General features: G+C 46.3%; 4 protein-coding genes across 4 annotated transcripts; 3 read left to right on the plus strand and 1 right to left on the minus strand.

Moving 5' to 3' along the window:
* The first annotated feature begins 7,022 nt into the window (after positions 1 to 7,022).
* On the plus strand, positions 7,023 to 7,697 carry LOC120688848. The gene has a single exon (XM_039971210.1). The coding sequence runs from the start codon at positions 7,023 to 7,025 to the stop codon at positions 7,695 to 7,697; it is 675 nt and encodes a 224-aa protein (XP_039827144.1).
* Positions 7,698 to 9,332: 1,635 nt separating this feature from the next.
* LOC120688849 (putative ripening-related protein 4) lies at positions 9,333 to 9,919 on the plus strand. The gene is given in 2 exon segments (XM_039971211.1): positions 9,333 to 9,482; positions 9,485 to 9,919. Coding segments are annotated over 2 exon segments (585 nt in total).
* A 1,793-nt stretch (positions 9,920 to 11,712) lies between these two features.
* Positions 11,713 to 15,635, minus strand: LOC120690939 (30S ribosomal protein S17-like). The gene is made up of 4 exons (XM_039973856.1): positions 15,513 to 15,635; positions 14,062 to 14,129; positions 13,631 to 13,839; positions 11,713 to 12,225 (listed from the first exon to the last, which is right to left on the minus strand). Exons 3-4 carry the CDS (start codon positions 13,790 to 13,792, stop codon positions 12,073 to 12,075), a joined length of 315 nt encoding a protein of 104 aa, XP_039829790.1. The 5' UTR covers positions 13,793 to 13,839; positions 14,062 to 14,129; positions 15,513 to 15,635; the 3' UTR covers positions 11,713 to 12,072.
* Positions 15,636 to 20,637: 5,002 nt separating this feature from the next.
* Positions 20,638 to 22,056, plus strand: LOC120693512 (NDR1/HIN1-like protein 6). The gene has a single exon (XM_039976969.1). It carries the CDS (start codon positions 20,970 to 20,972, stop codon positions 21,798 to 21,800), a length of 831 nt encoding a protein of 276 aa, XP_039832903.1. The 5' UTR covers positions 20,638 to 20,969; the 3' UTR covers positions 21,801 to 22,056.
* Positions 22,057 to 24,622: the final 2,566 nt, after the last annotated feature.

Consider the following 24,622-nt stretch of genomic DNA (forward strand, 5'->3'; position numbering starts at 1 on the left):
CACTTGTAAAGATGATCAACTTGAGGACCTTTCAATTTAAGTGACTCAAGATTAATCCAATATTTGTCACTTTTCTGGGCAGATTCAACTTGTCTCAGGCGGACCGTCCGCGGTATACTTGGCGGACCGTCCGCGCTTGCATAGTGGGCATATCATCGGTGTAACCGAAGCTTACCGGTGCATCTGGCGGACCGTCCGCGATCCATGGGCGGACTGTCCGCGCTTTAATTTTCTGCTGATCAGAGCCTCTGGTAAACAAGTCTCATTAACTGCGGACCGTCCGCCTCTTACCCGCGGACTGTCCGCACTACCAAATTTCAGACAGCCCAGAATTTTTCTAAATTTCACAATTTCAACTTTGAATTGGGATCATTGCTCAAATAAAATTCCAAAAATCTCAAAACTAGCATGAACACCATCCAAAGACTCATATAAGTGAGTAAGAACGAGAAATCAAAAATAAATCAAGTAAAATCAAGAAAACTCATAAATAGCCCATAAAAGCCTCAAAAATTCAGAATTTTGTACCAAGGAGTGCACAAAAGAACCAAATGTCATAAGAACTAGTTTTCAAGCCACATTTGAGAAGTAAATGACTTTTAACTCATTTTTCAATTTGCAAAAAGATTGTTCATCCAAAAGCAAGGTTTAACACAAATAAGTTAGCAAGCCAACAAATATTTCCAATGAATTTCTCACAACTAGAAAAAGAAACTTGTATGTTGTAGCACTTGGACTTCATTGTTTTGATTTGGCATTGGGTTGTATATATGCAAAGAAAATTTGAATTCCTTGATTCAATCATAAGATCAAGAATATGAATTTTATTTGAATCAAGCCTCCAATGCCTTTGGTACCTACACACATTCATCTACGTTTTGATGGTACCCAAACTAGGTTGGGTCCTCTCAAGTTAGGAGCAACATACTTTGGCAATGCCTTAGTATGAATAGCGGGATGTTTTGCAATACTAACAAATGAGGTACCATTACCATCCTTTCTAAGCATAATATTTGCATCAATTGAAATAGGCTTAGAATTCTTACCTAAGGGACATGAATAAGCCATGTGTCCCCTTTCCCGGCATAAGTAGCATCTTCTCTTTTGTTGAGCCTTTTCTTCCTTACTTATTTGATGCTTCTCATTGCCTTGCTTCTCATTGTTTGCTTGAGCCTTCTTCTCAAACTTGTTTGGGCAACCCGAAGCTAGGTGACCCAATATTGCACAACTATGGCACTTGATGTGAGCATGTGGATTCTTCTCTTGAATCTTGTTCTTGCTCAACTTCTTGGCATCTTGAATGTGAGTTGGATGCCTTGTTCTTGCCTTGCCACCCCTTCTTGTTCTCTTTTTCATCATCTTCAAGTCATCAACTTGATCATCATGGTTGATCTTGACTTGAGGTTGGGGTACCTTCTCTTGCTCAACTTGTGGTTTTGGTTGAGGTTCTTGTTGCTTCACCAATTGCTTGGTTGGGCACATTGAGGTGAGGTGACCCCAAGTGCGGCACTTGAAGCATTTGATATGTTTAAGCTTCTCTTCTTCCTTCTTCAACTTTAGCTTTTCTTTGTTGGGGCAACCATTTGCAAGATGTCCCATCTCATGGCATTGAAAGCACATGAAATGAGATAGCTTCATTTCTTCTTGCTTCTTCATCTTTCTATTATATTTATTTTTGCTCCATTTCTTGCCTTTGCCTTTGCTCTCGATGAAACCAATGCCACTCATGTCACCGAAGCTTCTTTGATTTTTGATTATGCTTTCAAGGGTGACTTTTGATTTTGTCCATCTCTCTATCTTGTTGCTCAAATACTTCACTTGACTTTGGAGCTCTTTATTTTCTTCTACAAGGTTAGTCTCATATTGCATAGTAGAAGAAGAACAAGCATCTATATGTGAAGTACATGGCATAGACAATAAATCATCACATGAGGTGGATACATGTTTTTTGCCTACATCACAAGGGTTAGCAACATTTTGCAATTGATCCTTTGACCCATGTGATGAGCTCTCACTAGTTTTAATTTCTTTATTAGAAAGCTTGCTAGTGAGTAAAGCATGATCTAGTACCAAATTTTCATGAGCAACACTAAGCTCCTCATGAGTCAATTTTAGCTCCTCATGTGAACAACTTATGACATAAAGTAGATGCTTTTGTTGTTCACATGTGTCTTTGAGAAAAGAGTTTTCTTTTTCAAATTTGATTGTTTTGGCTAACACTTCCTCAAATAATTTAGTCATGCTAGCATATCTATTCAAGAGCTCATCATATGAATTAGGATCAATCATATTGCAATTTGATACCTTTTTGTCACCTTGTGACATGAAGCAATGTGATGATGGAGATGAGCTTGAAGTATAAATATCATCCATGCATGAACCACCTTTATTAACAAGTGTGCTTGGAATAGGATCATCATTTGCAACACTTGAATTATCACCATCAATTATATCAATTGAGCTTGTTGTAGTTAGATCATTATCATCATCATCATCATCACTTGACCATGAGGTGGAGCAATCTTCCACAAGTACCATGTCGTGAATATGCTCACCATCCTTATGCACTTCTTCCTTGGCCTTAAAATCATCATCATCATTGGAGGCCGCCCCATATTTCTTATTGAGATAACTCCAAATCTCGTGTGCGGTTTTCATATCCATGATCTCATCAAGTATACAATTATGCAAAGATCTAAATAAAATGTTAGTAGCTTGGATATCTAGATCTAGCCATTTCTCTTGTGTTGGAGTTAGATTTCCTTCATCTAACACATGAGAAAATCCTACATCCACCATCCACCACATTTGAGGGCAAATAAATTCAAAATTGCATATCATCCAAGTTTTCCACCGTGTAAAGTGTGTGCCATCAAAAATGTGTGGACACTCAACATCTAACCCATAAGTCGCCATCCTCTCGGGTCGGTAAGGACCACAAATGAGAGACCTCGGCTCTGATACCACTTGTAGGGTCGAGATGGCGGACTAGAGGGGGGTGAATAGTCCTTTCTAAAACTAATTGCGCCGGCTAACCGAAACTTATGCGGAATTGAAACTATTCGCTTAGCCAAGACTACACCCCTCTAACTATAACTCTAAGGCACCTCCAAAAAAGATCCTACACAAAGCAAATGGAGTGCCAAGCTAGTAAGAGCTCTCTTAATAAATCTAATGCCAAGACACACAAGCCTAAGCACTAGTACTTCACAAACCGCGGGAGCTCCTACACAATTCTAATGAGCAAAAGCACAAAGCCAACCTAAGCTCACTAGATGCTCAAGGACAAGGATACACAATCCAAATCCAAGAGCTCAACTTGCTTAGTTACACAATCTAAGCAAGAGCAACTAATTAAGCTACACAAGCTAACTAGATACACTAGGATCTCTACTTCTAGCTACACAAGCAAGAAGTTGATTAGCAAGCTACACAAGCTAACTAATCACTAGAGAGCAACTACACAAGCACAAGATATAGAACAATGTAAATACAATGCTTGTGATTTGGAGAAAGCAAACCACCGAGAAGAGTAGACAAAGTTGACACGGTGATTTTTATCCCGAGGTTCACTTGGTTGCCACCAAGCTAATCCCCGTTGAGACAAGCTCCAAGGTTGCCGCCGATCCTCTTGCTAGTGGTGACTCTCAAGTCACACTCTCCCACGTGGAGTGCTCACACCGAGCTCTAGCACATGATCCGGCCGGACCACTTGTTGCTTTTCACGTCTCGCTCAACTAGAGTTGCTCTTCGCGGCTCCCGCGGGGTGAGCACAATACCCCTCACAAACTCTTCTCCGGAGCACCGCACAAACTTCTTGCGGGCTTCAACGGAGTCTCTTGCCACCAAGCCGTCTAGGAGGTGGCAACCTCCAAGAGTAACAAGCACACCGGCTTGCAACACGATCACCTAGTGCCACTCGATGCAATCTCTCAAAGCAATCGCACTAGAATCGCTCTCTCACTCGATCGGATGAATACTATCAAGTTAGAGTGAGTAGAGGGCTCTCAAGCACTCTCACACATGGACACTAAGTCCCCAAAGTGCTCAGCACTCACAAATGGCCGGCCACACCCTCTATTTATAGAGGGAGGCCCCAAACTAGCCGTTACACTCAAATCCCGTGAAAACTGAGTTTTCGCGGACTGTCCGCCTCACAAAAACCGGACTGTCCGCCATTTAAAACCAACGGCTAGAACTGCAATGATTATGTGTCAGAGTCGACCGTTAGAGCCCCGGGCGGACTGTCCGCGCCCCTGGGGCGGACTGTCCGCGGTTCAAAACTTCGAACCAACCGATTTGCAAACGTCTCTGACTAAATCTGGAAGTTACCGGCGGACTGTCCGCTCCCCAGGGGCGGACTGTCCGCAGTTCAAAACGTGAGCACACACAGAAACCGCAGTGTTTCTGTCCCAGAAATTTCAGTAGGAGGCGGACCGTCCGCCCCCATGGACCGGACGGTCCGCAGGTCATTTTAGACCACCCACAGAGCCAAAAACGGTTCTGTTTGAGCTCAACTGAGATAACGGCGGACCGTCCGCCCCTCAAGGGCGGACCGTCCGCAGGTCTAGGGCGGACCGTCCGCAGGTCTATTTCCAGCAGAAATGTACCTCGGTAAAACGGCCATAACTCTTAGCTCCGATGTCCAAATTAGGTGATCTTGGACTCTATGGAAAGCTAATTCAGAGGGCTACACAACCCAACTGAATTCTTGATCCAAAACACAATGGATCAAAGCAGTATTCCACTCCAAGAGCCACCTAATTTCCGGAGAACACCGAAAAATCTTTCTTACTTCCCAATGTTGATCAACATCAACTCCAACTCTTTCTCCTTTGCAAATGTGCCAACACAACCACGTGAACAACACCATGTGCATGTGTGTTAGCATTTCACAATCATTTTCAAAGGATTTTCACTTGATCTCACCACGCCACTCGATCCTAGCTACATTGCAATGTTAGATCGCTCAAGTGGCACTAGATGACCGATATGCAAACAAGTTTGCCCCTCTTGATAGAACGGCCATCTATCCTAAATCCGGTCATGCACTTCTCTACACAACCTTTGACCGGTGAAATGAAATGCCCTACAAGTCATACCTTTGCCTTGCGCATTCCATTTCATCTTTCCAAATATTGATGCCACACAAGCACCAAACTCCATCAAGCCTTTTGATCATCTTCATGAGTCAACACTTGGCTTGATCTTTCTTAAATGATATGATCCACTCCATATCATCACATGACCTCTTTGGTCCATCGATCTTGACCTTGCTCGCTCTTCACCGTTGCCTCGGTCCATCGGCGCCAAATCTTGCCCAAGCTTCACCGCCTCGCGGTCCATCGCTTCAAAGCCTTGACTTGCCCTTCTCCATTGCAACCGGTCCATCAAGCCAAGCATTGTCTTGATCTTCTCCACTTTGGTCACATGACTCCATGTCATGTCTCATATGCAATGAGCTCCTCGATCACACTATATGAGCATAGCATCAATCCCTTAGCCATTTCTCCACCATGGCACATGTTGTTCATACTAGTGTCTTTGTGTGGACTAATTTCCTGTGTATCTCAACATAAACACTTATTAGTCCACCTAAGTTGTCACTCAATTACCAAAACCAAACAAGGGCCTTTCAACCCTCTAAACTATCGTTTGGCTCATTTTACACCCCAAACTATGCCATTTGGTTCAAATTATCCCCTAATACGATTTGTCTTTTTTATTTCTCCATACATAGGTGGAATTTCAAGCTGAAATTTTACAAGATGATATTACACATCATAAAACATCTTAGAAAAAATACATCATAATTTTTTATGATTATTTTGATAGATTAGGGTATTTAATAATAAATTATCATTGGAGTACAAAATTATATGAAAAAATATGATAAAAATTGTAACAAAATTTTTTAACATGCATTGTGATATCCACTACTCTCATGCAAAATTTGAAATTAAGATTTGACTTGTGTATGAAAAAATAAAAGAGACAAATTATATATGGGGTAAAATGGACAAATTGCATAGTTTAAGGGGTAAATTGAACCAAATTATAGTTTAGGGGGTTATTCAGACTTTGTCTATACTAAAAGGGAATAAATTGGACTTTTCCCTAAAAATAATGATGAAAAAATATATCATTTTTTTAATATGCATCTGATGTCCACTATCATACTCCCTCCGTATTGGTAAAGGAAGTCGTTTAGGACAGCGACACGGTCTCCAAAACACAACTTTGACCTCTTATTTTTAAAATAATATTTATAGAAAAGTGAGGTATGTAAACTTTTATGAAAGTATTTTTCAAGACAAATTTATTCATATAATTTTCACATTTGTAAACTCAACAACTTAAAAGTTATTGATGATTTATATTCCCAATATTTGACCTAAATTTTGTTCAAAATGACTTCCTTTACCAATACGAAGAGAGTACGCTGCAAAGTTTGAAATAAAAATTGAACGTGTATCGAGAAACAAGAAAGATAAATTGTATTATGGGATAATGTGAACTAAATGGTATAGTTTAGGAGGTAAATTGAATCAAATTATAGTTGAAGGCGGTAAAATTAAAATTTTCCAAGAAGAAAAAAATATGAATATGTTGAGATCACATTATTGTACACGTAAAATACAACGCTGATCAGAAACGAACGGGAATACCCAGTGATTGGCGACGCATTCATCATGTCATCCCTGAGATGAAATCAGCACTTTTTGGCAAAACGGTATAGAATTACAAGATATTACATTTACCGGTTGTAAAGCGTATGCATGTGATCGAGGCTGATTTGCCGGCCCGCATTCCTTTGGCTTCACCTCATTGTTTTCCACAAGTAGCAACAATGTTTTGCCCAGTGGAGGAACTGGATCGCAAGGTTGCCGGCTGTTGAAATTAATTAAAACAACCTGCAAGATATATATATACATATACTACTATATATGTATCAATGTATGCAAGATTGCAAGTCCATACAAACAAAAGTAGCTGAGCACTACAGCTGATCTAGCACAACAATGAAGCCTGACTTGGCCGCAGCCGCTTCCCTCCTGCTCGCCCTGGCCGCGACGGCCGGCGCCGTCACGTTCAACGCGACGGACGCGGCGTCCGGCACCGGCGGCGGCCAGCGGTTCGAGCAGGCCGTGGGGCTCGCCTACGCGAGCCAGGTGCTCTCCAACGCGTCCACCTTCATCTGGAGCGCCTTCAACCAGACCAGCGCCGCCGACCGCAAGGCCGTCGACGCGGTCACCCTCGTCGTCGAGGACGTCGGCGGCGCGGTGGCCTTCACCAGCGACGACGTCATCACCCTCAGCGCCCCCTACGTCGGCAACTTCTCCGGCGACGTCAAGGCCGAGGTGACCGGCGTGCTGTTCCACGAGACGACGCACGTGTGGCAGTGGGACGGGCAGGGGACGGCGGACGGCGGCCTCATCGAGGGCATCGCCGACTTCGTCCGGCTCAAGGCCGGGTACGCGCCGGGGCACTGGGTGCAGCCGGGGCAGGGCGACCGGTGGGACCAGGGCTACGACGTCACGGCGAGGTTCCTGGACTACTGCGACTCGCTGAAGCCGGGGTTCGTGGCGCTGCTCAACGCCAAGACGAAGGACGGCTACAGCGACGACTTCTTCGTGCAGATCCTGGGGAAGAGCGTGCAGCAGCTGTGGCAGGAGTACAAGGCCAAATACGCGTGAATCGATAAACTGCTTTTTTATTTTTATTTTTTTGAAAAAAAAACTGCTTTGTTCTGTGTATTAGCGCACGATACTATAAATAGTGCGTGTTGAGTACTGATTATTCAGAAGTAAGTCATGCATTGACGTCATAGCAAGCGAGCAAAGCTTGACCGCTTGAGCTTTTGCAGTTGTATCATGTTTCCTTGCTAGCCCAAGTGTGGTGGAGTTCTTCTTGATAGTTCATTTGTTGATTTCTACACATGATTCACTCTCCTATAATTCGACGTCGACGACACTTTTGGTCGAAACCTGTTTTTTTTCCCCCTCTGAAGAAAGACCTTCACACACTGAGCAGTGAAGAAGTTTGTTCCAATGAATCAGCACTGAAAAGCCCAAAACCGCGCACTGGACTAGTTTTGTGTTTTGAGCTAGCCTGGCACTTGGACCAAGAAGATCATGGCCTCACAATTCCTCATATGAGGCCCAAACCTGGGGCCGGTCTGGTTCCCCCAGATCTCGCCCGCATGGGCCGCGGCAGGTGTGCCGCGCCGGCGCCAAGGGCAACTGCGCAACCGCACCGAAACACCTCGCCTAACCTAACCACCGATCCTATGCAACTCTCGTCCTCGCTCTCTGACAAACTCTCTCTAGAAGGCTCGCTCATGCTGCAGCGAGGTAATTCCTTACGTGTGCACCAACAGATGATCTTTGTTTGTTTGTTGTTTTGGGACCAATGATGTTTGTTCATTGGTACGCCATGCAATGTCCTAGAGACTTCCACAGCCAGAGAGAGAGAGAGAGAGAGAGAGAGAGAGAGAGAGAGAGAGAGAGAGAGAGAGAGAGAGAGAGAGAGAGAGAGAGAGAGAGAGAGAGAACGAAACGCCTGGGACAACTGGCGCAGGCCAAATGGATGGGACGATGGGTCACCAAAACGAGCTAACTTGGATCCCTAAAGTTGCACGGACAAGTGAGACTCTACTTGGATTCACGTGTACGTCATCTCGGGAGGGAGATACCTTGGAATCTCATTCACTCAGATGTTCAGACAAGGGACCAGCTGATTGCATGGCAACAATGTGAGAGTGATGGATGGATCTGAAGCACTTCAGGGACCTCTGATCTAACCCGTTTTTCATCAGAAATGATCTGACGATTCTTTTTTTGACTTGCAGCGGCTGTACAGGACAGCTCGCGCCAACTTACTCTATGAATGCAAAAGGAACAACGTGTAGGCTCGAGTTTACCAACTGAATCCTTCAACTAACAAGCAAGAACTATGCAAAAATAGTAATTATAAGTTTTTTCTGCATCAATGTTACATGTTTATTAGCACACTAATATTCCCCGTGCAAGCAAAGACAAGATTACGTTGTGGCGTCATTGACCAATCCACGGTAGTTCCAGCCTGCTTTCACCGCCAAAATTCAGTGTCTTCTATGCACTATCAGAACAACCAATCGAACAAACATAGCGTGTTGCAAAACCGAGGAACGGGACTGCGTTAACGTGTCCAATAAAATCGATCAAACTCCCTAGCAATCGACGTTCGGCGAGCTCTATATAAAGCACCCCATGGATCCCACACACCTCATGCACCGCAGCAGGAGTTCACTGCGATCACCGTTCAGGTTCAGCGGCAGAGCAGCAGCTAGCATGGCCAGCACGAAGCTACTGGCGGCGCTCGTGCTCCTGCAGGTCCTGTCCTTCCACGCCCATGCCGCCAAGCACAAGCCCGGCGGCGGGGCCGGCGCCAGCACCTGCCGCGCCAGCGGCGTCCTCCACGGCAAGGCCGGCAAAGTGCAAGCTAGAAGATAAACGGCGCCGAGTGCTGCGTCGAGGGCCGCAGCTACCCGCAGTTCCGGTGCTCGCCGCCGGTGTCCGCCAAGACGCCGGCAATGCTGACGCTCAACAGCTTCGAGAAGGGCAAGGACGGCGGCGGCGCGACCTTCTGCGACCACCGCTTCTACAAGGACAGCGCGATGGTGGTCGCGCTGTCGTCCGGGTGGCTGCGGCTCGACGGCACGCGCCGGTGCGGCAAGATGGTCCGCGTCACCGCCGACGGGCGCTCCGTGCTGGCCAAGGTCGTCGACGAGTGCGACTCGGTGGCCGGCTGCGACGAGGAGCACAACTTCGAGCCGCCGTGCGCCAACAACATCGTCGACGGGTCGCCGGCGGTGTGGAAGGCGCTGGGGCTCAAGCAGAGCCTCGGAGAGGTCAAGGTCACTTGGTCCAATGTCTGAGCCGCGCAACGCGCACTAGCTTCTTCAGCAAGGAGAGGAAGAAGGTACACACGTAGGAGTGTGTTCTTCTCACTTGCATTGCATGCCCGGGATTTGCGATGCAGTTACGCAAGTATTAGTGAGAACAGCTACTAAATAATCCCATCATTTAGCTAGCATTTGTCGTCTTCCAAAATTGTGACCCACTGTCATCTTTTTTTTTTTCCTTTGACATGTTTCCAAAAATTGTGACCCACTGTCATCATTTAGCATGCATATGTTCAATAATGTACTACGGGTCATGATATTGTGACCTAGTATTATTCTTGTGTCTGGCATTCCTGTATATATAGGTGGCGGTTTAGCCATAGAACTTGTTATTGGCCGTGTTTGGATCTAATTAAGAGCTAGAGCTATTTGGATTAGAGCTAATTAGCTCAAGTAAATAGTCCTCCAATAAAATAGTTCTTGACATGTTTGGATCCAAGAGCTATTTAGCCTTTAAAGCACATTTTTCCAATCATTGGAGCTTTATGATCTCTCTTGCTATGATGGGCCCATTTGAAATAGCCCAAATAATCACTCATTGGGTGGGATAGTTTTTTTGAGATAGCATATTTGCAAATAGTCAAGAACTAGCCCTCATTTTGGAGATTTTGGGCTATGTTAGGTTAAAAATAGCTCTTACTCTTGGATCCAAACACGCACATTGATGCAGCTACACCTTTGTTTGTGTGGCGAAGATGACTATATAAACTGATGCACGGCTAAGAACTAACTCTGAGCACACAAGCACCAAAGGCCAAGCACAAAAGTAAATGAAAATGGCTACCATCCGAGCCCTGGCCAGTGGCTACCATGGCCATCGTCTTCATGATCATTGTGATCACCCTAGGCCACCGGCCGACCTGCGAGATCCTAGCCAGGACATGAGCAAATCAAGATTAAGCCCTTGTTTAGATGCACCCTATAAAGTTTTTGAAAGAGAATATTTTCACATTTGAAGTATTAAATATAAACTAATTACAAAACTAATTATAGATTCCGTCTGTAAATCGCGAGACGAATCTAATGAGCCTACTTAATACGTCATATGTTTACTATAGCAATTTAATGTCTAATCATAGTCTAATTAGACTCATTAGATTCGTCTCGCAATTTACAAACAAACTATGTAATTAGTTTTTTTATTTCATCTACATATAAGATTCTTATTCGATGTGATAGTTTTGGAATTTTGAATTTTGCATTTAAACAAGGGGTAAACAGGGAGGATCTCGAGTACAGAGGTGGAAGAACGCCTTCCTGACTTCATTCTCAGTTTCTGAATCGAAACAGATAGTCTGAACATTCAGTTACAACCTATGGCATATAAACTCACACCCGCCACTGACAAGTATGGCCCATAACCCAGACTACCTAACACCTGCACAGTTGCTTCATTCTCGTCTTCAGACGCCACTGGAGTACTACCCTTTTCTGCCTTCTACTTCACAGTTTCCTCTCCAGCAGTGAGCCAGTGACAATCACTCTCCACCTCCCCATAGCATCGCACTTCGGCCAAGCCTCAGTGCCAGAGCGGCTACCGACACCCCCTAGCAAGGTTTTTTTTTTTTGAATAAAACCCCTAGCAAGTTCAGCAGTTCCGAGAAGAGCAACAACGACTGCTGTGTCAATGGCAAGCAGTACTTTCAGTACCACTTCTCCCCGCCTGTTTCAAGCACCTAAGCTTGGAGAAGGGCAAATATGGTAGCAGCCCATCAGTGATCAGAGGCAAACATGAAGGTGTGCTTATCAAGGCAAACATGAAGTCATGAACCAAGAAAAGGGGTGTCCTATGACATGTCCAGTTAAACAAGAGGCATAGCGATTGCTGACAGGTTGCTGCTAGAGCTCTATATAGAGCTAAACAGACTACATACTTTCAGCCACTCAGCAAGAGTTCCAAGCCTCTCAAGCTCTCATATAAACTTGGGAGGCAGCTAGCAAGAGAGCACAAATGATGGGCGCCGTTAAACAAAGGGCGCGACAGAGCAAACCAAGTCCAGCAAAAATGATGGATGCCATGTTATTTCTTCTATGAATTAAACATTACATGCACATTGCACAAGTTAACAAACACACAGAAAAAAAATTGGCAACTGTGTCTTTGCCTCAAAGGAACTAAAGGCGGATCATTTGGTAGCAAGACCAGACTGTTGAGCCTTGGTATCATTTTCACTGGACGCTGTTGCAGATGGCGGAACATACATCTTAGCTCTGCGAAGAATTTCAGCAACAACCCAGTGCTTATGTCTGCTCAAGGGCCTGGAAGGATCCAGCCTAACCTGAATAGAAATAATCCAGCCATCATAAAAAAAAAGTTACTTGAAGAGAAAACTAATTTCTTGCAAGTACAAAGGATCAAGCCTAACCTAAACTAATATACAGAATAATAGTACAAAGGAACATTAGTCCAGTAAGCAGATGAACAGAATGGTAAAAGGGAATCTCATATGTAATGCAACTAGTTAAGCTCAATCTCATTGTTATATCAAGAAAATAGGAGGTGCCAGACTTTTTTATTCTGTAAATTCCCAATAATTACAATGTAAAGTAAATCTAGCTTTTTAAGGATTTGAGAGTAATTGTCAGGGAAAGCATCATTCAGGTCTGGTGTAGGGGATATAGTGCATATAAAGCAAAAAGGAATTGAACTGGCTGAATAAGTATGTTGTAGTACTTACTACATAACATTATTAAAGAATTTGCATCAACTGAAAATAATAGGACAAATGACACTATAAACAATGTCCTTTGCCCATAGTGGTCACAGACATCCAAAATCAAAACATTCACATCTGACGGTCAAAACACATGGAAATTGTCTAACAGACGATAAGAATATTCACATCTAATGGTTAAAACACATGGATCCTAGAAAACTCCAATGAAGCAGTGCTGTACACTTTCTCCTGTGGGTAACTTGTCTAAATTTCTTTACCCTATATTAGATTTTCCCTTTTTCTCCAGTAAGATACTTGGTTTATTCAAACTTCAGATCATGCCTCAAAAGCATGGCCAGCTTCATCGTATGTGTACAAATGATTCACCTAACTATGCAATTGGAATGACATTAACAAAGGTGTAAGATACATCTATCACCATTGGAACAGGAAAAATATAGAAGCACAACTAAAAGAGTGGTATCCTATTGACCCTTTAGCTGTCGTCTCCCATCAGAGCTCATTGAAATAGTAAGCCTACCAGTACATAGATTGCTGATACAAAAAAGGGCAATAACAACCGCATATACCAACACATCTAAGTGGCTCTAATTTTCAGCTATATTTACATCAGTTGCCAGATACACAATGAATATAGATAAATAACACGAGGGTGTCAAAACAACCTAATAAAGGGCCCAAGGGTATCTAACTTACTGAGCCACCACTAATCAGGTAGCCGAAAGGGAAATTTGCCTACAGCATATAGGAATGGTAGCAGTGCATTCATTTCTATCCCCTTTTCATGTAACATACATAGATCCAGCAAAGGAGCTTAAAAACGCTTACGCTAAATCAATTAGCCAAACTGTAACTCTAATCCCAGCTACCGGGCCGTAATAGTAGAATCCAATAGCGAACCCTCTCCAGACTAATCGAAACATGCATCTTAATTCGCAGGCACATGAAATCGGAATCGAAGGGGGAGGGCTTGAGACGAATCGATGGGGGCTGTGAGGTTACCGACCCGGTCACCGATATTGCAGGCCTCAGCCTCGTCGTGCGCCATGAACTTGGAGGTGCGCTTGATGTACCGGTTGTACACCTTGTGGTGGAAGAGGCGGTCCACCGCCACCACCACCGACTTCTGCATCTTGTTTGACACTACGATCCCCACCACTGGCTTCATCTCGGCTCCCCTCGGCGGAAGAGACTATCTCCCCCCTTGAATACGGACTGGATGATAATGATGCCAGAACATACATGACAGCATAGTAGCTTAATTCAGTCATCCTAGCTCAAGTGATTAACAAAGTTAAGCAAAAAAGTGCTCTAAAGTAAATGTTCTGAAATTCAAGAAGAACCTAGCTTTCAAAGCCTAAATCATAAACAGTGTTTTGTAAGCCTGATTTAATTTACCCTAATACTTCAGGATGTAAGGTGGTAAGTACTAAGTACCTTGACAAGTGAAACTGCGAACCGGAGTGCAGGCTGAAGAATGGAGGAATCAACAAATGGTGGTCTGCCTGAAAGAAGCAGTATAAATGAGCATAATAAACCAGTAAACAAACCATCAGGAATCAGCAAGTTCAAAGTACTATGTGTAAGGCTTCCATCCCTTTTAGTTCAGCAGTTTATGTCAATCAGCTGTTTCACAGTGCCAATTATGCGTTGTCTAGTTGTTCTACAGTGGCCCGTACGGATAGATTTGCTGATGCACAAGTTGAATTAGAAGAATCGGGAAAAATAGTATTCCAAAACTGCAAGCAAATAAATGAATTTCCAATTCTGGCGCCAATTTCCTGTTCACATGCCGCATGGCCTTCAGACTAATCTTTAAATATAACAAACAAACAACAATCAGAATTGTGCAACCCGTCAACCACGGTAGCAGCCCCACCAGATCTGGCTCGAGGTAGGCACCAGGAGTCAGCCACGACTTCCCTTTCCGGAACTCCCCTAAGAGCATCACCAAGAGTGCCCAAAACATGTTGCTAAAAATCGCTTTTGGAAATGAATCGGGAAAAACTGCTCCAACAGTGGGCCAAAAGTGTGCCCAATCTTTCCGCGCGCCCAATCCAGGCGATATTGCGAGCCAAATTTCCGCTGGCCCATAGCGCTCCCAATCCGCTGCTCATGTGTCAATGGTGTCATCATCGTCACGTACGATGGTGTGCTGTGCTGTGCAGACAGGATGTACCTCTGACCGTGCTTCAACGTCTGAGAGATCCACTGCCAACAAACTTGCCATTATCCTGTAGCTGCTGGACTATAAATTGGGCTGCCAGGTTATAAATTCCGGGCGCACAAACATGATTTCCATTCATAAATTTCATCCTACACACATAAATTTCATCCTACACACACGTACTACCCTCTCTGATTTTTTACTGGAGGCCAAGGCGTCGATCAACAAAGGTTGAAGCGGATGCGGAAGGAGATCAATTTCTCGGCCCAAGAATGTATGACATGGCAGCGATTTATCTAAACTGATTTTTGGGAACTGTTGGTGGAGGGGTCATTTTCTCCTCCCAATAATTTTTGGCAAGATCCTAAAAACAGTTTTTTACCACTGTATTTTTTGGGTACTCTTGGAGATGCTCTAACCAACGGAACAAAAAAATCGAAATCGCGCATCGACATGAACCCCTAAAAAAATTTGAATCGGATATAATTCTAAACTCGTCCTAGGTGCGCTGCGCTTGCTTCTCCAGACCAGCCGCGTCCACGCCGCGAGCCGCACCAGCCGGCGCGCATGCGCGGCCAAGCTCTAAAGCTTGCTCGGAACGCAACGAGACCGAGCAGATCTACTAGGAGGTGTGTTTGCGAGGCAAATGGTAGATCCGTGTGGACGCGAAGCCCTAGGAGGCCGAGGAGGGGAGGATAGCGGCAGGGAGAGAAGGCAGAACCTGGGGGCTTGGAGAGGCAGCCGCCGCTGGCGAGAGGGAGGCGGCGCGGGCGCTGTCGCCGTCAGCGAGGAGGAGGCGCACGGGATATGGGCGAGGCCGCCGCTTGTTTGCGACGTTAAACAGGCTGTCATGGGCCGGGAATTTGCCTAGCCCGGACGCTCTCGAAGCGCATACAAGTTGGGCCGGGATGGGTTCCAAGCCCGTGACGTTGGGCCCGAATCTAGTCCATTTATAAGAGTTTGATTTGTTAGGTTTCAAAAAAATTGTCCTACCAAATTGTAGGCAGGTGAAAATATAGGTATGACAAATCTATTGGTTAAAATATGGGAAAAATAGAATTTTTGTTGCATGCTAAAATATAATAGCCAAAATTTTGGCCATCGATTGGTTTCATGCCAACATACAAATACCATAGGAGGATTGGCACGAACAGCCAAAATGTGGGCGAGCTAAATTTTTTAAAGAAAAATCCCAGTCATGTGGGCGAGCTAAATATTGTCGATTTGATAATAAATTTAGGCATGCCAATTTTTTAGTATTGAACTAAACAAACGCTAAAATTTATGAACATTGGAAATTTTCATAGCATTCGTACACCTCGTTATTTAGCATGCCCGCATTTCGGTCTGGCACATTTTGGAACCCATCAAATCTCGTGCTGGTAAATGCCGTCATACGATGCTTGAAGAATCTGCTAAAAGAATGGTTCGTGATTACTTTTAGAATTTCATGCATTTTCATGTTAGACTCAACTATCGTCAAATACTTCAAACATATGGAAACAACCTTGAGAAAAATTTATTATATTCCTCCACATATGGTATAATGACACATTACACATATCAACCCATAAATTTGATATAGTGCAGCTTGTACGAGGGGGGGGGGGGGACACCGGACACTTTATCAGGAGTAAATAGACATATTTGAATTGTTTGGGAGTTAATAAATGGATCAAAATAATGCAAAGGGTTAAGTAGCTAGATAGATCAGAATAGTTTCTTTCCTCTCCAAAAGTCTGACCTTGTACCAGTAGGATGCTAAACAAAAACATGTCTTTTCTATGAATAGGATAAGACCCCTTGCACAAAGATGATTTATCACTTTTGACGTAAAGTTTGGCATCCAATAACTTAGTCATATTATCTTTCTCCACGGACTGCGGGCCATTTGTGCTGCTCGTGATGGAGGTCTAGATAATTTTAGGATAACTAGAACATACTGCGCGCTCACTATCCTTAGCAATAAGACCATACGCATCTCACCACAGGTTCAAAATATATTGAAGATGGGTATAAAATATATCCAAGTATTGAGATTATAACATGGACTGAAACATTAATGCATGGTATATAACTACACCTAATAGATCTCAGGCGTACAACAAACATAAATTAGACTGCCCCTATTTTCCTAATCAGAGACGGCTAATATGTTTGATCTGATTGTTAAGGATGTCGTATGTTTGACTTCATGTCGTATGTATGATCTGATTGTAGATTTTCAATAGGTTGAAAATCTGTAAAGCATTGGCCGAGGTGGTGTGGTCTGCGGATAAGGCTCCATAAAAACATGCATCACCCCCCACCAAGAGCTATGGTAAACCTGAAACAAAAAAGGTCATTATCATGAAAACTAACGTGAAGCATCATTCACTAAATTGAGATATTGCATAATTTGGTACCAATTGATGTGTGCTTTGCTATATTTGAAATTAGTCAAGATCTAAACATTTGGCAATATTTTCAGGCTCCATTCAGCATGACGCAGTCTTAATTTTACACAGGGATGGTCTGCAATTAAATTGAGATTTAGAACAATTTCAGAGTGGTGCTCTCACCTTAAAACTGAAAATGTTGTCCAACAAGTGATCTAATAAAGCTGACAATCAAAAAGTCAAAGCAGGAATCACAAGCCTTTGGAATGCTCTATTGTATTCTTCAATTCTTCAGAACATCTAGCAAGAACCAAATGTAGTTATGATTAAAACAAACAGCCTGCACTAAGGGAACAATGAATTTGGCCAGCATCTCTTAAACCAAATACATAGTGATTGAGGAAGTCCACTACGAACTAAAAGCATAGAGGAATGCAGTTAGCTTAAATAAGCAGTTTTATTCTCAACCAAAAGCAATTTATTTGTTTTCCATGTACCTTTTATCTGTTAAATGAAGAGAAGGCTACAAAACATATTTATACATGTTTGAATTGTGAATTATCTAGAAACGGCTATGGGGAAGAGTAATTGCATGATAAGAACACATTGCAAGAAGAAAATAAAAATAAAAAATAACCAGCAAAAAGGAGAATCATTACATCAAACAATATTGAACATAGGCACGTTATATGAATTTTGAATCTCATGTTATTTTTAAATATAATTAGTTTTAAATATATGATATTTTTAAATATAAATATTCTTTAAACACAGGCACGTGCATTTCCACTAGTGTTATAGGTCATATATGTTGTAGTGATAAGAGGCGGATCAGGAGAGAGGTGTGAGACGGAGATAGCATGGGGGAGAAACGATCGGACGGTCGAGATCTGCAGTTGGTAGGACGATAGAACACGTGGGTCTCGGGTGGCATGATGTACCGGTGTCTTTTTTTGAAAGAAGATGATGTACCGGTCTCTCAATTGATTGTTTTAGTAGTAGATGTTTTTAGTAGTAGAGATTCATCATCATTATCACCCGACGTGTGTTGTAGCGTGAATTGGCGCCGCTCAACCACCGTATGGCTGCGCGACGCATCTTTCCCCTTTTCCCTTGGTTCTCCAGCTTTTTCTACTGCTCCCTTTCTTAAATCATTAGTATCTTATCTTATTAATTAACTGTAATAACCTGCACCGGCACTAACAAACTCCACGCGTCGTGGCATGCGACCAGTGAAAAAACATGCTCACGATGGAGCGAGGGGCGTGTTAGTTATCTATGCATACTCCGGGTGGCTAGTTGACTAGCCCAGTCCGGTAGTGTCGCGCCCCAATATGTTTTGAGTTCGATTCTCATCAGAAGCGAATTTCCGGCTATTGGGGTAAAAAAACCCCCTCGCTGTGCTCGCCGCGAGGCTTGGCCCTTTTGGGCATGGGCCAGGGTTCAGGGGTTTTCTCTACCCGGATAAAGTGGTGTGGCTTCCTCTTAATGAAAAAACGGTGGGGCCGTTTCCTCTCCGGGTAGAGTTTTTTTTAATCGCAAGGAAGACATCCCAGTTGCATCCTACCTCCCGTGCTCTCATGCAATGCTAATGTGACACGTGCATAAGTATTATTGATTATTAGGATGCACGCTAAACAAAAGCGCAGAGACCATCATGTGGCATATGCTATGCCAAGTGGCCCAAGTCGCCCACGTCCAAGGGCTTGTTGGCTTCATGTATTTCACACAAATTGAGAAATCGTAACGCGAAGCTATCTAGTGCTGATATAAGTTAATGTAAGCTAGAAGTTAGCTAAATCCTTAAATTCACTAGTAAAACAGCTTAAAGAAGAGCCCTCCTATACAACGCCAAACCTAAGAACATGTCCAAGAGTCTAGTCAAATCTCACTCTCCATATTCTCATTTAGTTATTTATTTAGCTAAGATTTTTTCTCTATATGTCGCCACACTCCAACAGACCAGCCAAATTATTTATCTATATACCTGACGTGTGGGACCTCTCCACTCTCTCTCCCAGATCTCTCATGCTCTCCTTCCTCTCTTCCTCCACCGACGAGCGGTGCATCACCATGAACGCCATCTCTTCGTCATTATCATCTGACGTCGGTGGCGCTATCATCCCCACGGTCGCGTCCCACATCCATAGTTCCTCCTACCGCTGCTGGGCACCCTAGCTCCATTGTGAGCTCCACGTACTCCTGCAGCCACCCACCACCAGAGAACCCCATCGTCTCGGCCACCGCTTCACCTGTAGGCAAGGGCATCGGTGCCGCGGCCGAGAAGGCCCTGGTCCTTCCTCGGCTGGGGGCTTCTCCATGGTGGTACTCAATTCTCCACGAGGAAGCTCAGTTCCGACCAGCCTCTGCTCATCTGCGGCGACACGCATGGCGGCGGCGAGCTAGAGGTGTGGGGGCTCCGGCAGGGCGGCGTGATCCGATGTGTGGTGCTCTAGCTGGGTGACGAGGACGAGAGGAGGGCGCGGGAGCAGATGGTGAGTCGGAATGGCTCTGTAATTTTATCAAGTGAGAGGGGAGGTGATATCTAGTGGGATAGCGAGGAGAGGAGAATAAAGAGTTTGTCGGATTCGATGTTTACATTAATTTTATAATTTTTAACTATCTAATTTGTTTTACTTAGTTTTTTTTTAAGATGCTCTGAAGTCCTTCAAACCGCTCCTAAAGTCTCCCCTTTAGAAAACCGCAGCCGTCTCGCAAGTGGTCGCGCAGTCGCTCATCATCAGTCAGCATAAAAAGATTACGCAACATGATGGGCACTAACAGAGTGGTAGAGTAACAGTCACCTTGACCTGGGCACCTAGCACACCGACGCCAGAGCAGCAGCTACGACCGTTCCTCACGGCATGGCACAGCCTTTCGACGGCGTGACTCGGAGCGGCAGCGTGAAGCCAACCAGAGCCGCCGCGTGGGGGCGGGTAGCTCTACCGACCCGCCTCGCCGCGTGCCGGCGCGGTGGCTGCAGCGTCTCGATAATAGGTAACGTCACGTGCTCCGCGCCTGGGAAAGAAAGAACCGTGCGCGTTTGGAGCGCCGCGCCCCATGTGCAGCATCGCCGCACTGCGCTGAGCCGCTGACGCGTCTTGGCTAGGCCACCCGCGCGCTGCCTTCCACGCGCCATCCCAACAACCGGCGCGCTCCAAGCCCAAGCAAGCAACCGCACCGCGGGAACGCAGTAGTAAAATAAGCGAAAAGCGCAGCCCCGGCGCGCTCCCTTTCCACGACGCCCGTGTGCGGTTGGAGAGGGACTCGGTGCCACTGACTTGCGGGCCCTATGGTTCAGAGGGCCCCATGTCAGTGGGAGAGTCTCCTGCAGAACTGCAGAGAGGAGACTCATCCGGTGCCGTTGGGGGCAGGTGGAGACTTCACGTCCCCGCCTTCCTCCCTCCGTCGCCTTCGCCCGACACGCGCCCGCGCGCACATAAACCCTGCGCCCCGCCTTCACAGACAAGCCTTTCCACCTCCTCAACAAGTCAACCGCCTTTCCACCTCCTCGCCACCGCCCCGTAGTGGGCTGGGCTCGTGGCGTGACGCCTAGTCCCGTGCCGCTGCGCCTTGCTATATACAAAGAGAGCCGCGCGGGTCTCTGCAGCGAGGAACGGAGTGGAGGGGGGAAGCACGCACTGCAACGACGCGCAGATCAGGCAGGCCGCAAGCAAAGGCGGAACGAGCGGAAGGTGGAGCCAGCGCGACCTTGAGCTCCCTTTCGCTTCCGCCGCGGAGAAGGGAAGATCCGGGTGGTGCGGCTTAGCTTCAGCTGCTGCCGCGGTTGGAGTTCGGCCATGGCGGACCACCAGAGGATGAGGATCCACCCGGTCGACCTGGAGGCCGGCCGGAACCGCCCGTCGGCGCCGCTGGTGCCGAGCGGCTCCTTCCAGTCGGACAAGGGCGACCCGGCGCAGCGCGCGAACAGCCAGCAACACCAGCAGCGGGGCCACGGCGGCTACGGGCACGGCCCGCTGCCCCCGCCGCCGCGCCGCGCCGCGCCGCCGGCGCCGCCGCTTCCGCCGCCGAAGCGCCGGGGCCGGGGCTGCTGCTGCCGCGTCCTCTGCTGCGTCGCCGCCACTGCGGCCGTGCTGACCGTCCTCGCCGCCGCGGCCGGCGCCGCGCTGTACCTGGTCTTCAGGCCCCAGGCGCCGCGGTACTCGGTGGACCGCCTGGCCGTGTCGGTGTTCCAGGTCGATCCGTCCACGCTCACGGCGCGGGCGGCGTTCGACGTGACGGTGACCGCGGCGAACCCGAACGCGCGCATTGGGATCCACTACGGGCGCGGGTCCAGCCTCAGCGTGTGGTACGGGCCCTACCCGCTGGCGCGGGGCGCGCTGCCGGCCTTCTACCAGGGCCGCCGCAACACCACGGTGCTGGCGGTTGCCATGGCCGGGGAGGTGCAGCTGGCCAGCGCCGCCGTGTCCGGGATGCGGGACGCGCAGCGGGACGGGGCCGTGCCGCTGGTGTTCCGCGCCGACGTGCCCGTGCGCGTCCAGCTCGGCGGCCTCCGGCTGTGGAGGGTCACCGCCAGGGTGCGCTGCGACCTCGTCGTCGACAGGATCATGGACGTCAGCAGCCCCATCAAGATCAAGGCCAGCAAGTGCAAGTTCGGCTTCAAGCTGTGATTTGTGATTCGTTCGTGTTGCTGAGCTTGTAGATTTCGTTGGGATTCCTGTTGGGAATCGGGGATTGGGAGATAGAGTTCCTGCGTCGGATTGGATTCTTTGGGCAGAGTGCTGCTCCTGGCCGTGTGGTTTTTGCACACGTGCGCTCCAGCCCACCCCGGCACCTCGTCGTGTTCATCTTGTGTACAGATTGTAGCATAGTCTGTATTATTACTGTTAGAGAGGAATAATAATACTCTTGGCTTTTTTAAGTTCATTGCACCATTTTCACCTGTTCTGTGAGAGAGATTTCCACAGCTGCTGAGCTGAACAATTTAGCTGACAGCGACCAAATGACTCTACCATTGCTCGACAGGGCATGTGAGAGACTTACAAGTAGCTTGGAAAATGTTAGGCCCAGACCCCAGGATCCAGATGTGTCGCTCGCAACAGTCGACCTCTGATAATGCTAGGTCCTGAAGACCTGAACCCTGACGCATGGTCAATTACAAGTGCGCCAATGCTCAGCTGCTCCACCTAAAAATGATGGCGAAGTGAGGAAAGTAAAGTTAATCTGAGCCACCTCTGATATGCGCCCCGAAGTCAACAAGATTCACCTGCCCCCAAAGTAGTCTAGAACACAGGCCACAACACCGAAGCCAGAGTATGCATATGTAAAACTGATCGAGAGGTGCAGATCGATGGACGATGTTGCTTGGGGTCGCTGAGCCGGCGCGTTGCAGGATCCATCACCAAGCAACCACCTCCGACGTCCTCTGTCAGGCCTCCTTTACACTCCCTCCCTCCTCTTTCTAAGCCCGGAAATCCCAGCAACCCCTCTTCCTGAACTTCGGCGCGGCAAGCTCGTGGAGAAAAAGGGTCGCATGTGCTTCTATGATGGATCCGCTCGCACCTGCGCGTGTGATCTTAACATTTGCGCGATATTTATGGATCCGTGCAGTCTCGCTCTCTCTGAGTTTATGAAAAAGTCATCAAGCCAACTTGCAGTTTACCACTTTATTACCTGCCCCAAGTCCAAGATCATCGAGAACGAGTGCGTTCTTGCTCAGTGTGGACCACTCTCTCCGTCCGCAAGCTTTAGATCCTACATTACATAAAAATCGGCGCTCCTAGCGCCTAGACGTCCGATGGGACGGCTCCCATCGGATGGTCCTTACAACATCGAAACAGAGGTGCTGAAATATCAAGGAAATATGTCCGCAACATAAAAAGTCAAAGTTTGCAACACCAAAGAAGCATGCACTGCGACTCATCAAAATCATTGGAATGCGTGAGTAAAATTCCCGCCGCAATATTGGAGCTCTGTTTCATGCAACATTAATTTCAAATGCATACAACATCGAAACAAAGCTACTGCAACATCGCAAAATCACTGTTGCAACACCACGAAATAACAACTGCAACATGCATGGGGAGCCTTATGCTGAATCAGAGTTCTTCCTCTTCAAATCAGGCATCCTCCATGAGATCATCAGCAATGGCTGCCGCAAGATCTGCTCCGCTGTCTGCAGGGCCTGGTTCGCCGCCGCTAGCTAGGGCTAGGTGAGCGCGGTGTAGGAATATGGGGTAGCAAAAACAAAAAAGTTTCTACTGCATAAATCAAGATTACTGCAGTTATAGATCACGAGATTACCACTAGACGCGCGGGTGCGGAACTTCTGTCGCGCGTCGATGTAGTCGAACAGATGGAAGCCGGCAGTGCAGTTGCGAGAACCTCCTCACGTGCGGCTCGTCCTTGTGCAGCAGATGCGGTACCTCCAAGGTATCCACACGTACGGGAAGAAGCGTCACGATCCGGATTGCTAGGTCCGCGAAGGCGACCTAGGGCCTGCAGACAGCGGAGGGCGGCTACTGTTCACGTGAGGTATTGTTCATGCACTGCTACAGTAAAAACAGATAGGGTTCTTTGGCGCCCCCTTCTTCTGTTTATATAGCCCCTTAGGTGAGCTGTCTTGGACCCCACCTTGGGCGTCCCCTTTTTGGACCGAAAAGGCTCATTAGTGCACCTAAGCCCAGTCTAATTCGGATCTCATACTTATCATGATTCTTTCCCTTAAATGTGTGACCCTATGAGCTCATATGCAAATATACATGGCCCGAGTACTCTTACTCGGCCCAATAGTAGACAGTGGCATCTAGCAAGACATGTCAACTCCTATACGCACACAAAGATCATATCAGACGAGCCGCCGCAATATCATATACATGTTGTTCCCTTTGCCTCACGATATTTGGTCTAGTTTAAAGCCGACCACTCTTTCTCGATCCTGTGATTCGGAATACTTGGTTAACTCTTAACCCCAGCATGGCCATGCATTTCCTGATCCGAATCACTCGAGGGGCCCAGAGATATCTCTCTCTTGTAGAGAGGGGCAAATCTCATCTTGACCGACTATGTCTCACAGCATGCTTCTTGACAGATCCGAAAGCCACCTTTATGACTACCCTGTTACGGTGCAGTGTTTGATGGCTCCTAAGTAAGTCAGTTCACATCTTGAGTACATACGACAATCTCAGGTCTTAGGACACAGCGTACATATTGTGTAATGAGAAATCACCATCTCTCATGTTGGGTCAGTTCAGACTCATGCCCCACATGAGCCCACATTATTAGTTCGACATCTACATGTCCATGACTTGTGAAACATAGTCATCAACTAATACATGTGCTAGTCTAATATCCATGTGTGTCCTCACATGAACTCCGACTAGGAATAACTTTAGAATAACCATACAAGTAAAGAGTCTCACAGACAATTCACATAATTGTCAATCAATACAAGTTGCCTTTTCATGAATATTCAAGGAACATTTTATTAATC

This window comes from Panicum virgatum, chromosome 9N, assembly GCF_016808335.1.
Source record: "Panicum virgatum strain AP13 chromosome 9N, P.virgatum_v5, whole genome shotgun sequence".
Classification (NCBI taxonomy): domain Eukaryota; kingdom Viridiplantae; phylum Streptophyta; class Magnoliopsida; order Poales; family Poaceae; genus Panicum; species Panicum virgatum.

Coding starts and splice junctions, on each gene's coding strand:
- LOC120690939 (XM_039973856.1), bottom strand. CDS start 13,792: ATGAAGCCAGTGGTGGGGATCGTAGTGTCAAACAAGATGCAGAAGTCG. Junction 12,226..13,630: donor CCTGCAATATCGGTGACCGG/GTCGGTAACCTC, acceptor ATTTCTATTCAG/GTTAGGCTGGATCCTTCCAG.
- LOC120688848 (XM_039971210.1), top strand. CDS start 7,023: ATGAAGCCTGACTTGGCCGCAGCCGCTTCCCTCCTGCTCGCCCTGGCC.
- LOC120693512 (XM_039976969.1), top strand. CDS start 20,970: ATGGCGGACCACCAGAGGATGAGGATCCACCCGGTCGACCTGGAGGCC.